This window comes from Eschrichtius robustus, chromosome 3 (assembly GCF_028021215.1).
Source record: "Eschrichtius robustus isolate mEscRob2 chromosome 3, mEscRob2.pri, whole genome shotgun sequence".
NCBI lineage: Eukaryota > Metazoa > Chordata > Mammalia > Artiodactyla > Eschrichtiidae > Eschrichtius > Eschrichtius robustus.
This window is the reverse complement of record NC_090826.1, coordinates 162,772,700-162,797,189: the sequence shown is the minus strand read 5'-3', so window position 1 is coordinate 162,797,189 and position 24,490 is coordinate 162,772,700. Positions and strand designations below refer to the sequence as shown.

The window sequence follows — 24,490 nt, the reverse complement described above, 5'->3', positions numbered from 1 at the left end:
GCAATGGCATAAAAACAATACAATTATATGATATTTCTAAATACAGCATTAATGAACTGTATAATATATACTATATACTACTTTATATTATAAAAAGTTTTTTATTCTTTAAATAAATTTATTTTTGAATAGTTTTAGATTTACAGAAAACTTGCAAAGATAGTAGAGAGTTCCCATATACCACCCCACCCCGCCCCAGTTTCCTCTATTGTTTACCCTTTCCTTACTATGGGACAACTATACTTGGTTCATTGTCACAACTAATGAACCAATACTGACACATTATTATTTACTAAACTTTATGCTTTATTTGGATTCCATTGGTTTTCTAAAAGGCATTTTAGGGAATTCCCTGGCGGTCCAGTGCTTAGGACTCTGTGCTCTCACTGCCGAGGGCCTGGGTCCAATCCCTGGTCAGGGAACTAAGATCTTACAAGCTGTGCAGCATGGCCAAAAAGTAAAAATAAAATAAATAAGTTAAGTTTACAAAAGTAAATAAAAAATAAAAGGCATTTTAAAAAATCTGGTACATTCCTCTACCATAAAAGAGAAACAAGAAGAGTAGGGTAGAATACCACTCCTGGCAATCTGGAAATGAGTGGGTAGAGGGAGGATAAGAGGTGGTTCTATTATTTCTGGTGCAGGACAAACTAGTTAACTTTATGAGGCCATGAGTAAGACAGGACAAAAACACTACTTTCTAGAAATGTTACGCAATGATGGCTCAATGATTATTTAAATCCACATATTAAAATGCCTTTAAGATTTAATAGAAATATATCAAATATTGAACCATTCTTTATAGGATATTGTATATATACATATATAGATAGGTAGAGTTATGGGTTGAGTTGTATCTTCCCAAAATTCATATGTTGGAGTCCTAACCCCTAGTACCTCGGAATGTGACTTATTTGGAGAGAGGGTACTCACTGAGGTAATCAAGTTAAAATGAGGTCATTAGGGTGGGCCCTAATCAAATATGACTGATGTCATTATAAAAAGGAGAAATTTGGACACAGAGACAAGCACACAGGGAGAACGTCATGTGAACATGAAGACAAGCCATCTACAAGCCAAGGAGAAAGGCCTGGAACAGATCCTTCTCTCATAGCCAACAGAAGGAACCAACCCTGCCAACAACTTAATTCTGTACTTCTAACCTCCAGAACTATGAGACAATAAACTTCTGTTGTTTAAGCCACTGTTTGTGGTACTTTGTTACAGCAGCTCTAGCAAACTTTATACACACACACACGCACACTGTTGTGAAGCTGACATGAGATATGACATAAAGGTTCTTTGTGAACCTTGAATTATTATGATTATCATTATTTCAATCAATAGTGTACACACTTCTGATTCTATATCATGCAATGATACCTCCTCCAAAAAGAATCAATCTCTGGTGCTAAAATTTTAGACACATCCTTCTTGACCCACCATATGGACCTAACTTTTTACAGAAGTTTGATCTTGCCTCCTATCTGTAAAATGTCACATGGAATGTGACGTGAATGTATTAAACTGCTAGGCTAATATCTTGTCCCTCGAGCCCTGGATCCCTGCCTAGAAGACAGGGTATGCGGATTAGCAGCAGTGATGTCTCCACCTTTGCTGTTCCCCTACATGCTTCTTGGACTGATAGGAGAGGGAGAGTAATAGACAGCCACCAAACACCTCCCTCCTCTTCAAAAGACAAAAACAAACAAAACAAATATATCTTGTTACTACAAACATGACTGAGGCAAAGTAAGTTATAATCTAGTCTGTTTCATCTAAGAGAAAGGCTTATGAGCTTGAAAGGAGGTAATAATTTAGAAAGTAACCTCAGTAGCATTTATGAATGCAAAGGAAATAAAACCTCTTTGCAGGAAGATCCTCAGCTTAGCCTTCAAGTACCATTTATAGTGAATTCATCTTAATAGCCTGCCAGCAGGTGTCCGCCCTGATACACCTGGCTTCTCCTCCTCCAAAGAACTATGGTGGTAGAGGCGACCTGAAGACACTGCCTCCTTGCCACACAAAGGGGCCACCTCCACAAGGCTAGCTAGCACAGTGCCTTCAGACAGTCCATAGTCTCTTTGCATCCTTGTGCCCAATACAGAGAAGTCTCAATAAATATGTAAGTACTGTGGGATATTTTTTAAAAAGCAACATTTATCTAAGTTTCAAAGCATGAGGCAAATACTGTTTCTCACTCTACTTTGGTAAAAGTCAATTTTCTTAATCTGTTTTGCTTCTGAGGAAATTCGGGCACAGGGAAGTGAAGTGCCTATCTTGGTCCTCAAAGTCGGTCAGGTGTTCTGATGGGATCATAGCCCAGGGTTCTTTCTCCCATTCCCATAGTGAAATCATCAGGCCATCTCTTTTCTCATTAAAGCATTATTTATTTTAACGCTGAACTCACTGATAGGTATAATAAAACACAGTGAAAATTCATTTCTCCCCAGTGACATACAATCAGTCAATAAACTGAACTATTTCATGCTTCAAGAAAGCAAGATAACACCAGTAGTTAAGATGGTTTATAAAGCACCTACATTTCATCTAGCTCCAGGTCACCAAATAAGATACACACCTGATTTTTTAAAACTACTTATAGTAAAAAATATAAAAACAAGGAGATAAGGAGATACTTCAAGTTCGACTTGAATACCACATATACAAATTTGGACACAAATCACGTTTCAAAACCAAAACACAAATACAATTTAGAAAATATTTCTCTACTTTGGATAGAATAAAATAATAACAAAAATTCACTGGCATTTGCCAATTATGTTATCTTCACAAATAAAAAACCTGAAAGCTACCTACTTTAGAAAAATTATTTACTCCAAACATTCCAGAGGCTGTTGTGTAAAAATTGGGATATGTACTTCTTTTGGGTAATAAGTCTCTTTCTTAGTACTGGAAGTATCAAAAAAGACTGAATCATCTTTTGGCTGGACTATCAGAGAGTCTAAGAATCAACAGGAGGCTAAACCATGTGATCAGTAAGGTCCCTTCCAACTGTAAGTTTCTATAATTTGAAGCGATGGGGGGAGTTCAGTGGCTGTCAAGCCATTGATTTCCCCATTTTATCCTCAGGTCAGGGTTGGGGCGGGGAGGGTAAGAGGCTCCAGCTACACTAATTGTTTCACACCCTTCAGTTTCATTTTCTCTCCACGGAGGCATTGAGTGTCCCTCCCTACTCCTAGTAGAGCCCTCTCCTATTTGACAGAGGCAGTAAGTATTGAAGCAATTACCACTAAGGTAATCCCCTACCCATTTATATCAAAAGCAATTGTTTAAAATTGTGTTGCAATAAGACTGGAGGAAAAGCTCTATCCTGGGTTGAGATTTGGTTAAGATTTGGTTAGCACAATAAATATGCAAATACTGTATAAACTTTATTAGGTCCACAGATATATTCAAAATCACATTTATAACATGTTAATTTAAAAATATCACTGTGTTTACATTTTATGAAGCAATTTTACTCAAACTCTCTACGTATCTTCAACAACAGACTTTCTGGGTTTTTAAAATATTTATTTATTTATTTAATCTATTTATTTGACTGTGCCAGGTCTTCGTTGCGGCATGTGGGATCTTCGTTGCAGCATGCGGGATCTTTAGTTGCGGTACACTAACACTTAGTTGTGGCATGTGGGATCTAGTTCCTTGACCAGGGATCGAATCTGGGCCCCCTGCATTGGGAACATGGAGTCTTAGCCACTGGACCACAGGGAAGTCCCTAGACTTTCTGTTTCTAAGAGTTTGACTACTTTAGATACCTCATGTAAGTGGAATCATGAAGTATTTGTATTTTTTGTGACTAGCATTTTCACATATCATAATATCTCCAAGTTTCATTCATGTTACTGTGTATGACAGGATTTCCTTCTTAAAGTGTTACTTTTTAAAAATTAGATAATAGTATGGAAGAATCATCTTGATGTAATATTGAGCAAAAAAGGTAAAATATTCTGGTTGTGTTCGAGTGATGGATACAAGAGAGATCACTCCCCTACTTTTTTCTTGTCCAATTTTAATCAGCATGTATTTTTTTAAATAATGAAATTTTTGTAATAACATGGAAAATCGTTGTGATATAATTAGGGAAAAAAGCAAGGTTCAAAACTGTATATTCCGAAATGTACTATAAGATTACTGTCATGTTAAAACCATGTACAGGAAAATAATATGGGAGGAAGCGCACTGAAATACTAACAAGGATTATATTAAGGTGATGGATTGGGGGTGTGGCCAAGACGGCAGAGTAGGAAGACCCTAAGCTCACACCTTCCCAAAGGCACACCAAAATTACAACTACTTACAAAGCAGCTCCCTATGAGAATTATTTGAAGACTATCAGGAAAGACTTTTCACAACTAAAGATATACAGAAGTAACCATAACAAGACAGGTAGGAGGGCTGGAGACACTGTATTGCCAGAACCCATACCCCTAGGTAGGTAGCCCACAAACAGGAGGATACTCACAACTGCAGAGGTTCCCCCCAAGGAGCAAAAGGTTCAAGCCCCATGCTGGGCTCCCTAGCTCAGGGGTCCTGCACCCCTGAAGATGAGCCCCCAGAATGTCTGACTTTGTGTATAAGAGAGCTGGAGGGCTTTAGGAAACAGAGACTCCACTCTTAAAGGGCACACATAAAATCTCACACACTCCGAATCCTAGCACAGAGGCAGTAGTTTGAAAGAAGCCTGGGTCAGACCCACCTGCTAATCTTGGAGAGCATCTCAAAGAGGCAGGAAGCAGCTGGACCTCCAAGGGATGAAGACCCTGGCAGCAGCCATTTCTGGGAGCTTCTTCTACCACAATGACACCAGCACCGGCAAGTGCCATTTGGAATCCTCCCTCTAGCATATTCGTGCTGGGGGCTTATCCACCCACCAGTGAGCTGGCAGCAGCCCCTCCCTAACGCCCCTCCCCAGGCCATACAGACAGCCTCGGATGGACCAAGCCCTGCCCTCCAGCGGGCTGGCAGCAGTTGCCTTCCCTCACCAGGCTGCTCAGCCAACCACACAGGAAGCCTACCCCACCCTCCAGCAGCACCACAGCCACTGCAGGAGGCAGGGCTTTGCAGCCAACTGGGCTGGGGACCAGTCCCGCTTACCAGCATGCCCACAGTAGTCAGCCCTGCCACAGTAAAAGGGCACACGCAGCCCACATAGGGGGGCATATAGCTCTGGTGACCAGAGGGGAGTGTGCTGCTGGGCCCCATGGGACTCTCCTACATAAGGCCACTACTCCAAGATTGGGAAACAAAACTGGCCTACCTAATACATAGAAATAAACAAAGAGAATTAGGCAAAATGAAGAGACTGTAACAAGAGACAAAGAAGGACATTATATAATGATAAAAGGATCAACCCAACAAGAAGATATAACAACTGTAAATATATATTCACCAAACGCAGGAGCACCTAAGTACATAAAGCAAATATTAACAGACATAAAAAGAGAAATCAACAGTAATACAATAGTAGGGGACATTAACACCCTACTTTCATCAATGGACAGATCATCTAGACAGAAAATCAATAAGGAAATACAGACCTTAAATAACACATAAGACCAAATGGACTTAATTGATATTTATAGAGCTTTCCACCCAAAAGCAGCAGAATACATTCTTTTCAAGGGCACATGGAACATTCTCCAGGATAGATCACATGCTAGGCCACAAAACAAGCCTTGGTAAATTTACGAAAATTGAAATCATATCAAGCATCTTTTCCAACCACAATGCTATGAGGCTAGAAATCAATTACAAGAAAAAAATCTGCAAAAAAACACAAACATATGGAGGCTAAACAATATGCTACTAAACAACCAGTGGATCACTGAAGAAATCAAAGAGGAAACAAAAAAACACCTAGAGAAAAATGAACGTGAAGATGATCCAAAACCTATGGGCTCAGCAAAAGCAGTTCTCAGAGGTAAGTTTATACTGATACAAGGTTACCTTAGGAAACAAGAAAAATCTCAAATAAACAACCTAACCTTACACCTAAAGCAACTAGAGAAAGAAGAACAAACAAAACCCCAAGTTAGTAGAAGGAAAGAAATCATAAAGACCAGAGCAGAAATAAATGAAATAGACTAAAAAAAAAAAAAAATCAATGAAACTAAAAGCTGGTTCTTTGAAAAGATAAACAAAATTGATAAACCTTTAGCCAGACTCATCAAGAAGAAACGAGAGGGCCCAAATAAATAAAATCAGAAATGAAAGAGAAGTTACAACTGCACACAGAAATACAAATGATCATGAGATTACAATTTTACACCAATAAAATAAACAATCTAGAAAAAATGGATAAATACCTAGAAACATACAATCTCCCAATACTGAATCAGGAAGAAATAGAAAATATGAACAGACCAATTACCAGTAATGAAATCGAATCAGTAATTTAAAAACTCCCAACAAACAAAAGTCCAGGATCAGAAGGTTCATGGGTGAATTCTACAAAACATTTAAAGAGGAGTTAACATTTATCCTTCTCAAACTATTCCAAAAAAATTGAATAGAAAGGAACATTCCATGAGGACAGCATCACCCTAATACCATAACCAGACAAAGACACCACAAAAAGAGAAAATTACAGGCCAGTATCACTAATGAACATAGACGCAAAAATTCTCAACAGAATGTCAGCAAACCAAATTAACAATACATTAAAAGGATCATACACCATGATCAAGTGGGATTTATCCCAGGGATGCAAGGATGGTTCAATATTTGCAAATCAATCAATTTGCAATTTGATACACCACATTTAAAAACTGAAGAATAAAAATCATATCATCATCTCAATAGATGCAAAAAAGCTTTTGACAAAATTCAACATCCATTTATGATACAAACTTTCAATAAAATGGGTATAGAGGGAATATACCTCAACATAAGAAAGGCCATATATGACAAACCCACAGCCAACATCATACTCAATGGTAAAAAGCTGAAAGTATTTCTTCTAAGATCAGGAACAAGACAAGAATGCCTACCCCTGCCACTTTTATTCAACATAATATTGGAAGTCCTAGCCACAGCAATCGGACCAGTGTACACAATATCACACTGTGCACAATACCACACAATATGTGTACAAATAAAATACTGTCTTGATTACTGCAGCTTCATGTAAATCTTGCAATGAGGTAGTGTAAGTCCAACTTTGCCCTTTCTTGTCAAAATTATTTCGGTTGTTATAGGGCTTTCACTTTTCCATTCAAATTTTAGAATCAGCTTGTAAATTTCTTCAAAAAAGCTTGCTGTGATTTGGCTGAAAATGTACTGAATCTATAGATCAATCTGAGAAGAACTGCCGTCTTAAAAATATTGAGCTTTCTAATTCACAAACAGGTATATCTATGCATTTATTTAGATCTTAATTTCCCTCTACAATGTTTGTTGTTTTCAGTGTATAAGTCTTGCCTTTGTTAAATTTCATTATTTCACTTTTTATGCTATTGTAAATGGAACTGCTTGCTTAACTTCATTTTTCTAATTGTTAATTTCTAGTTTATAGAAATATAATTAATTTTTTATGTTGAATTTGTAGCCTGTGACCTGGCTAAATTCATATATTAGTTCTAATGGCTTTTAGTAAATTTCTTAGGATCTTCTAGATAAACAATCGTATTGTTTGACATAAAGACAGTTTTACTTCTTATTTTGCAAACTGTGTATTTTTTATTGTTTCTTGCCTTGTTGCACTGGCTAAGACTTCAAGTACTATGATGAATAGGGGTGATGAACATAGACATTCCTGATTTTAGGTAAAAAGCATTGAGCTTTCACCACAGAGTAAGATGTTAGCCTTAGGTTTTTTTGTAGATGCCCTCAGCCAGGTTGAGAAGTTTCCTTTTATCCTTAGTTTGCTGGATATTTTTATCTTCAATGGGTGTTGAATTTTTTCAGTGTTTTTTTCTGTATTTATTGAAATGATCATATGGTTTATCTACTTTGTCCTGTTAATGTAGTAAATTACATTGATTGATGTTAAGCCAACCTTAAATTTCTAGGATAAACCCCACCTGCTCAAGATGTATTATCCTTTTTAACATATTGTTGAAATTGACTTGGTAAAATTTTATTAAGGATTTTTTTGCATCTATGTTAATAAGGTCTATAGTTTTCTTTTCTTGTAATGATTGTCTGGTTTTGGTATCAGAGTAATACTAGCCTCAGAAAATGAGTTGGAAAAGTGTTCTTTCCTATAATATTTTCAGAAAGATTTTTGTATAGAATTGGTACTACTTCCATAAATATTTGAGAGAATTCACCAGTGAAGTCATCTGAATCTCTAGCTTTCGTTGTGGGAAATTTTTAATTATAAATTTAATTTTGGTAATTGATATGAGACTATTCAAATTCTCCAGTTTTTCTTGGGTCAGTTTTGGTAATTTTTGTCTGTCAGGGAATCGGTCCAGTTATCTAAGTTGCCAGATCTATTGGCATAAAGTTTTTCATAATGTTTCCTTATTATCCTCTTAAAATGTTTGAAGGATAATGATAACCCCTCCTTTATCTTTTTTTTTTTTTTTTACACAGAAGTTACTCTTTAATTTTTGCTTCAGGAAGTAGGGATCAGTGACTAACAGATCTCATACTATTAAGAATTGGTAGAAGGGAAATTTCATAATTAAATTGAAAGATTATTTTTTCATTTTTATTGAAGTATAGTTGATTTACAATGTTGTGTTAGTTTCAGGTATATAGAGATAGATAGATAGAGATATATATATATACTTTTTCAGGTTCTTCTCCATTATAGGTTATTACAAGATATTGAGTATAGCTCCCTGTGCTTTCCTTTAATCTTGACATTGGTAATTTGTATCTTGATGTCCTTAGCTATAAGTTTATCAGTTGTATTTGAAAAGACCAGTATTTTGCTTTCAGTGATTTTTCTCTGTTCATCTTGTATTTCACTGATTTCTGCACTTTATAATTTTCTTCCTTCTATTTATACTGGGTTTACGTTGCTCTTCTTTTTCTGGTTTCTTAAGATGAGAATTTAGATAATTACTTTTAGATCTTTTTGTCTTTTCTAATATAAACACTTAAAGTGGTAAACTGTCCCCTAAGTGCTGCTTTACCTGCATGACACAAAGTTTGACACACTGTATCTTCATTATTGTTCAGGGAAAAATATTTTCTTATTTCCCTTGTGATTTCTTCTTCGATTCGTGAGTTATTTATAAGTATGCTGCTTAGGGACTTCCCTGGCGGTCCAGTGGTTAAGACTTCACCTTCCAATGCCGGGGATGCGGGTTCGATCCCTGGTCGGGGAGCTAGGATCCCACATGCCTCACGGCCAAAGGACCAAAACATAAAACAGAAGCAATACTGTAGCACAGTATTGCTTTAAAAGTGGTCCACATTAAAATAATCTTAAAAAAAAAAAAAGTATGTTGCTTAATTCCAAGTATTTGAGGATTTCCTAGTGATATTATTCTCAGTTGATCTCTATTTAATCCTTTTTTTTTTTTGGTATCAGAAAACATATCCTGTATGATTTTAATTTTTAAAAATCTGTTATGACTTGTTTTATGGCCCAGTACTTAATCTATCTTAATGAACATCCCATGTACACTTGGAAAGAACATGTGTTTTGTGGTTGTTGGGGGTACTGTTCTATAAATATCAATTAGGTCAGAATGGTTGATGGTGTTGTTTGTATCTTCTATATCTTTGCTGATATTTTATGTAGCTGTTCTATCAATTACTTAGAGAGGGTTACTGAAATCTTCCTCTGTGATTGTGGAATTGTCTGTTTTTCCCTCTAATCTGTCCATTTCTGCTTCCTGTATACTAAAGCTCTGTTATTAGGTACGTAGACATTTATGATTTTTAAAACTTCCTGATGAATTGACCTTTTTTTTAAAATTATTAGCACCTTTAATTATTTATTTATTTATTTATTTATTTATGGCTGTGTTGGGTCTTCATTTCTGTGCGTGGGCTTTCTCTAGTTGTGGCGAGCGGGGGCGACTCTTCATCGTGGTGTGGGGGCCTCTCACTATGGCGGCCTCTCTTGTTGCGGAGCACAGGCTCCAGATGCGCAAGCTCAGTAGTTGTGGCTCATGGGCCTAGTCGCTCCGCGGCATGTGGGATCTTCCCAGACCAGGGCTCGAACCCGTGTCCCCTGCATTAGCAGGCAGATTCTCAACCACTGCGCCACCAGGGAAGCCCGAATTGACCTTTTTTTAAAATCACTGTGCAATGTAATAATCTCACCAACATTGGTATTATTTTCCAAACATCTTTTAGTTCTCCTTTGTAATTACTTTAAATTCTCCATAATACCACTTAGGTTTGAACTTTAAGGGATGTAGACCTCTAAATATCCTTTCCACTTGTACTAAAATGCCATTATCTCCTCCCAGCTCTTGCACACTGAAGATCCTAGATGGCTCTAAATTAATATTAAAGGAAGAATTGTTTAGTAACCTGTATGTTGGCAAAATTTTTATTAACCTTTCTCACAGTTGCTGGGTTTTGTGATATTCCAAACAGGCAGAGATTATTTGGGGCAAGTGGCTAACTACAGAATATTAAGTGGAGGGATCAATGCTGAGTGATTTTTTAAATGATCTATTTCAAGAGATACATCAGATTTCAAGTTGATCTCCAGGAAGTGGAGGGCTGAAAGTTAGTATGCATCGACACTAAAATTCAAGTAAATGACAACTAGAGAACGACCCACAGATTTCAATTTTTTACAGAAGAATTTTAAAGCATAGTCATTATTTCATTTCAGAGCAAATGAGGCAGAAACAGTTTCAGTTCTGAAACTATAACAGAGCATTTAGCAATACGACATTTACCCCTAGATGTTTACTATTATGTAGCTTTGATTTTCTAAATGTATTTGAATCATACAAATATCTACATGCTTTCTTCCTCTCAGTTATTTGGGAAACTTCAAAAAGGGTAGTCACACCCAAAGCTTTTTAAGCGTCTGGCTAGAATTTAATCTGAATAAACTGTGTTGTGAGCAAGCATAGAAAAACATTTATGGGCTTAGACAGCTCAGTGATCCCTACTGGTCCATAACTGTTCTAAATATCTGTAATTTTCAAAAGTTGTGTCAATGTACCTAAGAAAACGGTAAAGACAAAATAAAACATTGGGACCTGAGCACCTACTGTGGTTAACTGCCCAAACCCATGGGGGCATTTTGGTAGAGAGCCACCTACAAAGCAAGCAAACCCAAATATGCACTGAGGGCCCACAAAGTAACAGCTGATTCCTCACAGTTATTAAATTTAATCCTCATAAAAACACTATGGTATTGATGCATTCCTTTTGCAGATGTGGAACCAGGCTTTGAAAGATTAAGTGGCTCATCAAAGGCGACATGGCCGTAAGTGGTAGCTATGGGATTTGAACCTAGATCTCCTGACACCAGATGTGGTATTTGCTCTACTTTGCCAGAGAAACCTATAGATCAGGAGTCGGCAAACTTTTTCTGTAAAGGGCCAGATCCTTTAAGCTTTGCAAACCATATGGTCTCTTAACTCCGTTCTTGTAGTAAGTAAACAGCCATAGATAATATGTAAGTAAATGAGTCTAGCTGTGTTCCAATAAAACTTTATTTACAAAAACAGGTGGTGGACTGGTCCAGGGGTTGTGGCCCAGGGGCTTTGGCCCAGGGGCTGTGGTTTGCTGATCCCTGCTACAGATTAAAACATGCAAGCAAACCATAAAAAAATTAGGCTCTAAAGTTTCTCTTCTACTGACTTTCAGAGACATTTTCATTACTGCTCCCTTACTCTACTCAATTACACACAATAATTATGATTTCACTGTAAATTCATCTTCCAGTTCCTAGGTCTTCCACAGTGCCAACTTTCCTCTCCCTAACACAAATTCTAGCTTTGATGATAATCACTTTACGGGAGTGATCAAAACCTTTTTTTTTAAACAGTGAGGACCAATGAAGGAAAACAGATTTTTTTTCCCCCCTCTGCTCAGTAATAATACCTTTACTGGATCCCAAAATGAAAAAACAATTTCCTGCTTTACTGAATACTTTTAAATGCTAATGAAAAATTGGTACTTCTTTTTAGTAATCAAAATGTTAACATGGAGCAACAGAGCCATCTTTCTAATCTTCCATGGGCTTTAGGATTCAAAACATGTCTTCTTATACATTATTTCATTTATCTTTGAAGCAAACTCTGAAGTAGATGTCATTATGGAGAAACTGATATTCACAGAGGTTAAGCGACTCACCCAGAGTCACAACTCCTTCTCTTCTGTGTAACACTGAACAAGCAAGTACTGTGCTGGGTGCAAGGAAGAAGGAGATAAATAAAATCACACTTCCTTGCCTTTCTCCTTACCCTCTTTGTTGATCCCTGGCCTCCACCAAAACCCACATACCTAGATAAGCAATTCTGAAAAGATTCTTCTCCTGGTGGTTGCCCAGGTAGTTTTTTTTCCCTTCAGGCCTCTGCCTTGTTGAACTGAACGCTGTACTTGAAATCAGATTGGACACTTTTCTGGAAAACCAAACAGGGCATGAAGCTCTCTGGTCTTGGGCTGTTCATCACCGCTTTACGAGATAATTCCCTCCGGCAACTCATCTACACTATTACAAATAAGCATTTTCAAAATTCAATGTCAAGGTAGTTATTATTTTATTTACTACTGCTTCTGAAAGTTAGTTCTATTTCCCCAAATATATTCCGTAGTCTCTACTGCTTCTATCCCCTTTGAACTGACGTTATTTACTATATTCCTTCACCTGTCAATATTCCCTCTGCATATAGTCAGTCCCCTGTGTCTACCGGCCTTTCTTCAACTAATTATAAAGTGTGTAATATCTAAAGTGAGGTCCTTACTTGATCCATTGCATTACCTGGTCATAAACATTTCTTCAAGATCTGATATTAATTCTTGCAGATCCTGTTGATTTGCTAATTCATATAGCTGTCCTAATGTCTTCACTGAGCACATTTGGTAGTTTAGGGCATTTTTCACTTCAGGTAAGGATTTTTTTTTTTTTTAATTACAAGAAGATGGAGTCGTGCAGAGAGTCTGCTGAATGGAACTTTCTTAGCCCGACTTACCTCTGCAATCAGATCATGTAGCTCTCCTTCACTAGGGCAGCATCCTAATGACCTGATAATTGTTCCGATCTCTCTGGGGAAAAAAGCAGTCAATTGCTTTAGAATATAAACTCTGAAAAGACAAGTGCTATATTTCTCTAAATTATTTCAGAGCAGATGTAGCATAGCAAACAAAGGCATACAACAAATATTGCCTCAAGAGGATGGAAGATACTTTCTGAGGAAAGGAAAAGGCAGACAAGTGAATCCAAGAGAGAAGAAAGAAGTGTTTGTGTTGACTGGCAAGTGCAAGCCCTGCCTGGGCCAAAATCAAAAAGTTCTAGAAAAGGAAAAGAAAGGAGGGAGAAATGAGAAAAAGAAAGGTCAGCCACTTACTAACTGGCTTTAAGTGTTCATTAATTCTTTTGAGCCTCAGTTTCCACATCTGTAAACTGGGGATGATAATTTGTAATGTGGTGAAGTCTACATTAGTGGCAGAGAACCTAAAAGCATGAGCTCTAGTGGCAGACTGCTAGGGTTCAAACTCCAGCCCTGCAATTTGCTAGACTGGGCAGGTTAATCCCTGTGCACATAATCCTGCCTGGTAGGTGAAACCCAGTATCTCCCTTGAAATACTCAGAACTAGACTGGGAGCAGTCTAAGGGCAAAGAGCCATCGTAACACACGCACAGCTTTCGGCAGAGCAGCCACCCAGTAAATATCAGCTACTCCCCACCCCGCCCCATGGTAATTTACTTCAATTCAACAAATGGCCTAAGGAAAGTAGAAATTATATTCAGTACTCCCTGGGTGCTGAGACAGAGGATTTATAATAGATTGTTAAATATTTCCACTTAAAATGATTAAAAAGTTGTGACATTTTGAATGTTAATTTCACAAATATTCACTTAACTAGAACATTTAGCTTCTTTACCATTCTGGCTAATATTGGTGGTGTTATATTTACTCTCTATTTTACTGAGAAAATATTTTAAATAAGAATTTTTAAGTTCTTCACTTAAGGAGGCTGCAGGATGAGTATCAACTTAAGAGAAAAACCTAAAGTCAGTAACCGTGGAAGACAGGATTCTCGACGTTCACTGATTGATCTGAAGGCCAGCTAAACATGTAAGGTCTTCACGCCAACTCTATTTCACACCTCCCTGAGCACCTTAGGCTCAACACCTCTGCACTGCTTTTCATGCCCACAGCCCTCACTGAGGCAGGATCTGAACATGATGCTACTACTAGACACTAAAAATATTTTATGAGATTATACTTTCTCTCAAGAAGCCCCTAAAGATGACCCATGAAACTGGCTAACACCAATGTAGTAATGTTCTTGTAACATCAGACGGGGCTATTGCATACATTAGAACAAACAGTTAATGAGGCAGGGACAAAAAATGTAATTTGAGAAGTATTCACAGATTTATCCCCTCCGTAACCTTCTAGGCCTTCTGTTCTTCGAATCAGAGAACTGCTTCTACTCCAGACTCAGCAGAACAAGAATAAAGGCTTCCTTAACTCACAGAAACAAAGGGAGCGTAGGGAAGGGAGGAGGGAAAGGCCTGAACGCCCTTGCAGGTTAGAAATCTCAGGGAGGTGGGATGGGGAAAAAGAGAAATTTCAGGCCTGAGCTGCGCAGTACCGTAGCTACTACCTCCATCTGGCTATGGGGCTCTGGCAATGTGACTAATCCAGACTGAAATGGGCTCTAAGTAAAAAATATACACGGACTTCAAAAACTTAGTGTGAAAAAAAATGTAAAATATCTCATTAATAATTTTAAATTGATTACATGTTGAAATCATAATATTTTAGACATATCAGTTAAATAAAACATATTGTTAAAATGCCCTTTCTTTTACTTCTTTAAAATATGGTTACTAGAAAATTTTAAATTATATGTGTAATACTCCTTTTGATGGTACTTTTCTAGGCAATAGCTGCCATCATGATTCACACTTTGCAAAGACAAGTACAGTACATAAAGAGAAAATTAGAATTACATTGTGCTGTGTCAGCAACATAATCAATCCCCTCCTTGTGCTACTCTGAGAAACTTTCAACCTTATTTCTTTATTTATTGGCTGCACCTCGCAGCATGTGGGATTTTAGTTCCCCGACCAGGGGTTGAACCCGTGCCCCCTGCAGTGGAAGCGTGGAGTCTTAAGCACTGGACCACCAGGGAAGTCCCTCAACCATACTTAAATGAATTCCTCTGTCGCTGACCCAGGTCTCATGTCTTCTGCCAGCATCTATGAAACAATAACAGACTAACTTACTAGCTTTCAAGGGGGATAAAAGCAAACCATAGACTTGACATGTATACGGATGCACAGGAGAAAATCTGGGCTGGAAACACAGATCTGGTAACAAAGCCACGGGAGCAGAAGAGCTCCTCTAAGAAGAGTATCCCGGCTGGAAGAGATGATGAGCCAGGAAGAGCTCAGAGTACCTACACTGACACAATGGTCTAGTACCTGCACTAGACACAGGGAAGAGGAGCCAGGGGGTAAGCAGAAATTCAGGACACGGTGGTGTCATGGAAGCTAAGGAAAGAGATGAAAAGATTGAGTCATCTTTGGTGTCAAATGCTGCTGAGAGGTCGAGTAAGACAAGTTCTGAGAAATGTCCACTGGATTTAGTAAAGAAGGAAATCAGTTCTGATTTTTGATCAAGGATGTTTCACTTGAAAGTGGGGGAGAAATCAGATTGCACTGGGTTGAGGTAGATGGATCTATAAAGTGAAGGGGAAGAAGAGATGTCTGGAGGGGGACATGGTGTCAAGGAAGATTTTTTTTTTTGTTAATTTAAGACCAGAAAGAGGTGACCATGTTTTAATACCAATGGGAATGAGCCAGTGCAAAGTAGAAGGCTGAGGAGGGCACCGTCAACTGAGCAGGTGGGCTTCCAGAGGAGCTGGGAAGGGCTGGGCCAGGCGCTTAGTGCTGTGTCCACACAGCCATCCGATCTGAGGTCCTGCCACCAGCAAGTTGCTACCTGTGAGAGGGTGGCAGGATCCTCCTCGCAGTCTTAGAAAATTTTACTCTATCCCTCTTTCTACTTCCCTTTGAAGAACCTATCACCATCTTCTGTTCTTCTGAGTGCATCTAGCTAGATTGTCACACTTTGCCTACGCAGACCACAGAAAACAAAGCCTAATGATGTCCTCTAAGCATCAAGAAACTTCCTTCTCTCTAGTCCTGAAACACAAAGGCCTGATGATATAAGAGAAAAGGGCAAAGACCCTTCGGCTGATGAGTCCACAGAGGCCTAAAGAACAATACAAAACTCAAGAGCTCGCCTGTACACAAACAACAGGTCTGCTAGCTCACCCACCCTGCCTCCTGTGGAAAGCTAACCTCGTCCTCTGTGCTCCGGGGCTCTGGAAGCTGTGGTCGGGATCCCTTCGGCTGAACTTGGCACAGAGGAAGGTGATGCTACCCCCGCCTTCCGGCCTCGACATCTCAGCAGCACAGTGATTTTCCTTGTCCTTGTTTCTCCTAAAGACTGCATTAGCCTTGGGATCCCAGTACAATATGAGAGCGGAGGAGGAGGGGCCAACGAACTGCTAATGTTGAACTTTGCCTGGTCTTGGCACATGGGAAAATGGAATTTGATGAGATTTAGAAAAATACAGAAATGTGACACATCTTTTTCCTCTAGGCTATCATGCACTTCATATCTGTAAGCCTAGTTTGTGGTTGGAAGTGGGATATGAAGGCCTGCCTTGCCTCTGTGTGGAAAGGCAAGGTCCTCTGCCAAGAGTGAATGGGGAGGCACGGGCTCTCATCTGCCACTCACCACCACGACCTGCCTCTCTAGGCACCCATTTTCCAGACGGCGAGCCCGGCCCTCGCTCTCACACTCTAAAGCCTGTGCTTCACCTGCTCTACTGCATATTCTCTGGGTGCCCCTCCAGAACCCCTCTCCATTCTTCTCCTGCTCCACCCCCTGAGGGCCTGACCTCCTACCGCACCAGCTCCCTTGGCCCCAGGCTTCCGGCTGCAGCTGTCCAACTCAAGGCAGAGCATTGCAGGTTTCCGTTGCTGGGTCACATGCTGCCCAAAACGTAGGGGCTTAAACAACAATGAGTTCTTATTTTTCACAATTCTGTGGGTTGGCTGGACGGTTCCTCCACTGGTTTCCCCTGGGCTCACTCACGCAGCTGTGTTTAGCAATTAATTAATCTACACATATGGTTGTTCAATATTCTATAGTCAACCATTCAAAACTGCCATTACCATCATCCTGGATTCTGGGCCCCTTAACTTCCATCCTGCCTGCTCTAATGAGCCATAACCCTGAGCAGCTCTAACTTTTACTTTCCTGTTCCTGCAAAGCACTGCTGGAAGAAAATAATTAACAAAAAACAAAACAAATCAAGCATGGCCCACTACAACTTCATGCCATCCAACATCAAGTATCCTGGATGTCACCTGACAATCCTATCTTTCATCTCCTGTTGATTCCCTAGAAAACGCCTCCCAAAACAGCTCTTTTGAAGCCTCTCTTGCCTCAAGCTCCAAAGCACTGACTCCCTTAATCTCAGCAGAAAACCCTGTCACCTCCTTCACTGAACAAATGAAAACTGCTAAGGCTGGCACCATCACCAACCCTCCAACCACCTGCTCAGTCAGCTCAGGCTGCTCTAACTACGCACCACAGACTAGGTGGCCTAAACCACGAACATTTATTTCTCATAGTTCTGGAGGCTTGAAGTCTGAGATCAAGGCACCAGTGGATTCGGGGTCTGGTGACAGCCCTCTTCCAGGCTTGCAGACAACCACCTTCTTGCTGTGTCCTCACAGGGTGGGAGGAGAGGAGAGCAGGCTGTGGTCTCCCTCTTCTTCTGGGGGCCCTGATCCCATCATGGGGGCTCCACTCTCATGACCTCATCTAAACCCAATCACCTCCCAAAGGCCCCACCTCCAAATGCCATCACATTGGGGGTTAGGGCCTCAACATATGAATATGAATTTGAGAAGAACTCAAATATGCAGTTCATACCACCACCTTTCCAGGCACTTCCCTCACACCACTTTAGAAGTATGTACATACCCCCTTCCTTACAGTCTCAACCTTGGAGGAATAAAAAGTGCTCCTCCTAATAAAGCTAACCCCTATCAGTTTTTCTTAGTTCCAGTCTTGGCTCTTATTCTTGATGCACCTGCCTCTCTCACCATCTTCACTCTTTTCCTTTATTAGTTGCTTCCTCTTTTGCTGTAAAACATTCACATATCTTCCTTAACTTGAAAAAATTTCTGATAGGTGCCCTACCACCTCCAGCCATTCTATTTCTCAGCTTCCTTTTGCTATCACAATACTTCTTCTAAATTACTTATCTTGTAACTGTCGATTCCATTTCCCACTCATCCACTCCACACCTAACCTCTCTGCAAAATCCTGCCATCACTGGGTCTCAACCCATCAATCAGTCCATGTGTCTCTCTCACTCCCATGTTCCCTTCCTTATCTTCATCTGACCCTCTCTTCTTCCTATAGCCCCCTTAAGTGCCCCCTGCCCAGTACCCTTATTTGCAAGATGATCTCTACTGTTAAAAATATTACAGAAGGCTAAGAGAATAAGAAGTATCTTAGATTCGGACAAAAAGAAGACCAGTGGTATCTTAATAACAGCACTTACAGAGGAGAGAGGAAGAGAACTGCCCCCCCCTGCCCCCAAGAGTGCTAGTGGTAAGAAAGTCTAGACCACAAGTACAGAATACACAGTTGAGGAGGATGCCTACTGAAGAGAATGCATGTCACACCTAATGGCACAGCTCCACAGCACTTACTCTGTGCCAGGCACATTCTAGCACAGGGCATATATTAACTCATTTAATCCTCGTCGCCCTATGAGGTAGGTACTACTATTATCTCCATTTTACAGATGAAGAAATTAAATCCCAAAGGTGTTAAAGAACTTGCCTGAGGTCACATATAGCCAATATGTTAAAGCAACGACTTCCTCAGGACTAGGGAAATCTCGGCAGCTGTGGAGAAGTCTGACAAGTGGGCTAAGTAGAGAATGGGGATGAGAACAGAAACAAAATCTCTCACGATGTGAGAAAACTAGATGAATTAGCTTTTTGGCTTAGGAATGGACATCTCCTCTAAGACTCCTAGAAAGAACAGACTTCACATCTCACTCATCTCCCTTATACCACGATCATGATTTGTACGGATGTGAGAAAAAATATCTCCTCACAATAGCTCTGTGTGGTAGGTACTATTGTTTTACAAATGAGGAAAACTGAACCACAGAAACATCAGGTAAATTTCCCAAGATCCTAGTAAATAGTGGAAATGGGATTCAGACATACACAAGCTAGAATCTATACTCTTAACCACTGCGCACTGCTGTCTCTCATAAATCTCAACTGAGCATTTAGTTAGGCTTAAAGGAGAACTTCTTGACTATAACAAGGTGCTTCTAAAGAAAGCTGTGGATATGCCACCCTATGAGAGCCTTGAAGATAGATCCAGGGATCACAAACTGATGACCCAAAGAACAAATGTGGCCCTCAGATAAGGTTTTGTTTAGCATAGCATTGGTTTGCTTCTTTGTTTACAGGGGACATACGTAAATATCATGAGACCTGTCCTACACTTCTGATTCACACACTTATATTACAGGCCCGGTCTATGTAGGAATCTGTGTTCATCACTCCTGGAAAATATCAATTTTGTACTGTTTAGGAATTCACCTGCAAGAAGCAGGGGAAGGAGCCAAATGGCTTCTTAGAGTTCTCTCAAGTGGTCTGACTCTAAGATTATTTTTAAAAACACAGACACACAAAACCTGTGGCTTATAAAAGAGAATGTTCTTGTTCTCAGAGGATACACACTGGAGTATTTAAGGGAAAAGGTCCCAGTGCCTACAACTTACTCTCAAAGAGCCCAGCAAAATGAAAATAATAATAAAATGCATAAATACATAATATAAATATATACATGTACATACATATTAATGTGTATGTACATATATATGGAGAAAGTGCACACAATCAAAAGCAAGTGTGGCAAAATGTTAAAAATTGGCGAATCTAAGTGAAAATACACAAGGGTTCAGTGTACCACTTACTATTCGTCCATAAGCCTGAAGTTTTTTAAACTTCATTTCATTCTCATAATCAAAACCAAAGTAGTAAGAAATTCTGCCTTGTATAAACTATTCATAAAACAATTTGTGCTTTCATGTTATACTATTTTTACCATTTTGGCTTGAAAAGCTGATTATTAAGGATGTCTTCACCCTCAGTTTCACAATAAAATATATTATTAGTTACAACATTTTTCCTCAGTATTTTAGAATTTAATATTGAAAACTTAGCAAGATGATAGATGTAAAATATTCTGTTTTATGAAGTCCAAGTAGAGGTGAAGCTGGATACCAGTCTACCATTCTTTCAGGTAAAAGAAAAGCGTATGAAACGGATGGAGCCCTTTTCATCCCTGGACCAAACAATGAGAAGGCAGCACGGGGAACTGTTCCTGCTGCTGCAGGAAAAGGGCTGTTTTGTTTTGTTTTTTTAATATCTTTATTGGAGTATAACTGCTTTACAATGTTGTGTTAGTTTCTGCTGCATACCAAAGTGAATCAGCTATATGTATACATATATCCCCATATCCCCTCCCCTCTTGGGTCTCCCTCCCACCCTCCCTATCCCACCCCTCTAAGTGGTCACAAAGCACCGAGCTGATCTCCCGTGCTGCTTCCCACTAGCTATCTATTTTATACTGGTAGTGTATATATGTCCATGCCACTCTCTCACATCGTCCCAGCTTACCCCTTCCCGTGTCCTCAAGTCCATTCTCTACGTCTGCATCTTTATTCCTGTCCTGCCCCTTGTGAGTGACTCTAACAAGCTCTGGGCTCAAGCTCTCTAAAGATGAGTAGCACGTCTCAGCGGAACAGTCAGATCAGCCTCTGACCCATAAGGCAGCTCAACGGGAGGTGGCTTTCTGTGGCCATTGGTTTACTGCACTGCCCTGTAAAAGCCACAGAGAGGGCGACGGAGAAGAAAATAATGCAAAGGCAAGTGAGGTGGAGAAGGGAGGTGATGTTTAAATACTCATAGCCCCTTCCTCTCTTGTGTGCTCTTTCTTCAAATGATACCGGATGAGGTATCATATTTCAAGAGGCCTCCTGGGTTCCTAAATAGAGTTCTCGAGAGGACAGTAAACGGCAATGACAGCAGAAGCAAAGGTAACTCGGAGCTTCTCTTTTTCTCGCAGGTCCTGAGGCACCAAAGACCAAATGATCCCCTGGGCTCCTCTCACGTTATAATCCTAGTGCCAAGAACACGGGACGCCGCAGAAGGGGTCAGGTGGGCTCTGAAGAGCTCAAGATGGATCTGGGTGGGACTGAGACCCTGGCCATTCTGAAGAAAACCATATTGTGAACATTCAGCCCCATGTGTTCTAAGGCTCCTAAAGGTGAGCTAAGAAAAAAGGAGAAATGCAAGAAAGAATAGAGGCCAGAAAAAGACCAGGTCATTAATTTTTTAGGAAGAGAGAGGTGTGAAAAGGAAGAGATCTAAAAAGGAAAACGTAAGAAAACACTGAAAGAGGTGAAAATATAGTTTTAGGAGACAAGGAATAGAAATGTCAAAGCTTAATGAAAATAAAAGAAAGAAGTTCAGAAGTAAGAGGAAATAAGATAGTAGACAGGAACTAGAAAATGAAATAAAAATATGAAATAAGAAAGTAATTGATAGAATTATATGTAATATTAAGGCTGATTAACCTATTTAACTTCTACTGAATGAGATTTTGAATCAAGTGAATTGATTGAAAATTATGTTAAAGTAACCTTTTAAAATTATTTTAGTATTATTAAAATTATTAAAGTACTTAAAATTATTAAAGTCACCTTTAAAAAAACTATTTAAAAAACATATTGACTTCAAAGTAGTAAAGTAAAATTAAAACAGTTTTTAAATTTTAATAATTTCTTCTGAAGTCTTTCTGTTAGGCTTTTGGAAGAGTAGAGAGAGAGAGAAGGCATAAACAAACTCATTTGTGTACAGGAGTGTGCATGTGGTCAACTGGTTCCTCAGGAGGAAAAGCCCTGATCAGGAGCATTTGTATCTCTATTGGGCAGTTTAAAGATGCCAATCTGACGTCACTCAAGGCGGAGCTGGGAAGAGATGCACAATAGCACACCATCACATGGTATCCTCACCATACAGGAGACATAAATCATCTCCAGAGCATAAATAAGACAAAAACATAGTAGAGTAATTAGGAAGTGGTAAGTTTTGAGTATTTGTTAATTTTGTTTTTTTTCACTGGTAATAAAAATATTTATTTTACATTTTACATAGAACAACTTGGAAAAGTATAGAATGCTTTATAAGTTTGTGTGTCACCCTCGTGCAGGAGCCACACTAATTTCTCTGTACCACTGCAGTTTTAGCCTAAGTGCTGCCCACGCGAGCACATTTGCTTTAAGTGTCATTTACTTGTAAGTTTATATAACTTATTATTATTTTTTTTTATAAGCAAGGCAGCTTTTTTTTTGAATTAATTAATTAATTTATGGCTGTGTTGGGTCCTCGTCTCCGTGCGAGGGCTTTCTCCAGCCACGGCAAGCTGGGGCCACTCTTCATTGCGGTGCGCGGGCCTCTCACTATCGCGGCCTCTCTTGTTGCGGAGCACAGGCTCCAGACGCACAGGCTCAGTAATTGTGGCTCACGGGCCCAGCTGCTCCGCGGCATGTGGGATCTTCCCAGACCAGGGCTTGAACCCGTGTCCCCTGCATTGGCAGGCAGACTCTCAACCACTGCGCCACCAGGGAAGCCCTATAACTTATTTTTTGTAAGTTAGGTTTTGACAGTGGCTTGCAGCATTCCTGAAAACTTACTCATCGGTTCTTGTGAGCTGGTACAAGTCAACATGATTTCACTCCAGCACACCACTGATCCTGTGAGTCCCAGCCACGTCATTCAACAGGTCAAGTGACTTCTGCCCTGCCATCTCTAGACAGGTGCATCTCCTGAACAACCAGCGTGGTTAGGACCAACTCACTTAGTGTTCTACCATATACACAAACCAGAAACGAATACAACCTATGTAAAAAAAAAAAAAAAAACTTTTTCCTTTGGAAAAAAAATTTTAAATCAATTTCATGGACTTTTATCAGGGAAGTCCGATTTTAAGGACTTGAAGTGAAACAACTGATTTTCATTTTCTCTGAAAGCCCTACCAAAATTGAGGTGTTGGTAATTTTTTTAAAATTCCATGAGGGACTTCCCTGGTGGCGCAGTGGTTAAGAATCCGCCTGCCAAGGCAGGGGACACAGGTCCGAGCCCTGGTCCGGGAAGATCCCACATGCCGCGGAGCAACTAAGCCCGTGCACCGAAACTACTGAGCCTGCGCTCTAGAGCCCGCGAGCCACGACTACTGAAGCCCATGTGCCTAGAGCCCGTGCTCCACAACAGGAGAAGCCACTGCAATGAGAAGCCCGCGCACCACAATGAAGAGTAGCCCCCTCTCGCCACAACTAGAGAAAGCCCGTGCACAGCAACGAAGACCCAACGCAGCTGAAAAAATAAATAAATACATTTATAAAAAATAAAGTCCTTAAAATCTGCAGAGACATTTCTTTTATCAGAGTAGATTTCTCTTACATTGATAAGAACTGCAAACTAACTCCAAAAGACTTTTTGGTTAAATACTGGTTTAACTTTGGTTAAGAATTTGTTTCCATAGCTGCACTATATACAGAGTAGTAGATATGGAGGTGAAATCATTCCACAACAAATGAGTCACAATAAGGTTGTCCAATAGTGGCATCATCATTTAATTTACATACGGCAATTGGACCACTTAAAATGTTTGGCCAGGGGCAGGCTGGCTCTTGGTAGGCTGCGTTTTGGTGAGTGCAGTATCATGTTCCTGACACAAGGTGGAGCCAGTGGCATTGAGCTAGGTTGTGAGTCTTCAGCTTAAGGGCAGTCTAAGGTCAAAAAGACCACAAAGTGAAAACCTGATTCAGGATAACTGCAATTCTAAGGGAGAAAAGAATAGGCAAAATATTGTACCTCCTCTATGAAATAGCTGACACTAGGCTAAGTATGAGAAAATGTTTAAAGCAATTAAAAAATGTATAAGAAGGAACAAAGTAGGATTTGAAAATGATTTTTATTTATTCAATAAATATTTTTGAACACTACTATGTGTCAGGTAGAATAGAAAACAAAACAAAGACCTTGGCCTTGTGGAAGGCATTTTTTTCACAGACTAAGCTTATTTTGGCAAAGCCATGACATGAAGCTGAAATAATGCCTCATCTCCTTATTTAACAGAACACTACTCTGTTCAAAGAAAGGCCTCGGGACTTCCCTGGCAGTCCAGTGGTTAAGACTTCGCACAGCACTATTCGTAATAGCCAAGACATGGGA

The 24,490-nt window shown here is 39.6% G+C and overlaps 1 protein-coding gene and 1 non-coding gene across 3 annotated transcripts in view; both read right to left on the bottom strand.

Moving 5' to 3' along the window:
* EFCAB2 (EF-hand calcium binding domain 2) overlaps window positions 1-24,490 on the bottom strand; it is a 118,441-nt gene that overhangs the window by 7,525 nt on the left and 86,426 nt on the right. For both annotated transcript variants that reach the window (XM_068538510.1, XM_068538511.1), the window contains exon 3: window positions 13,095-13,167. In XM_068538510.1, the coding sequence (XP_068394611.1) occupies window positions 13,095-13,167 (73 nt within the window). The remainder of the gene's footprint in view (window positions 1-13,094; window positions 13,168-24,490) is intronic.
* Window positions 22,422-22,527, bottom strand: LOC137763151 (U6 spliceosomal RNA). The gene has a single exon (XR_011073715.1). It is a non-coding gene; the product is annotated as a U6 spliceosomal RNA (small nuclear RNA).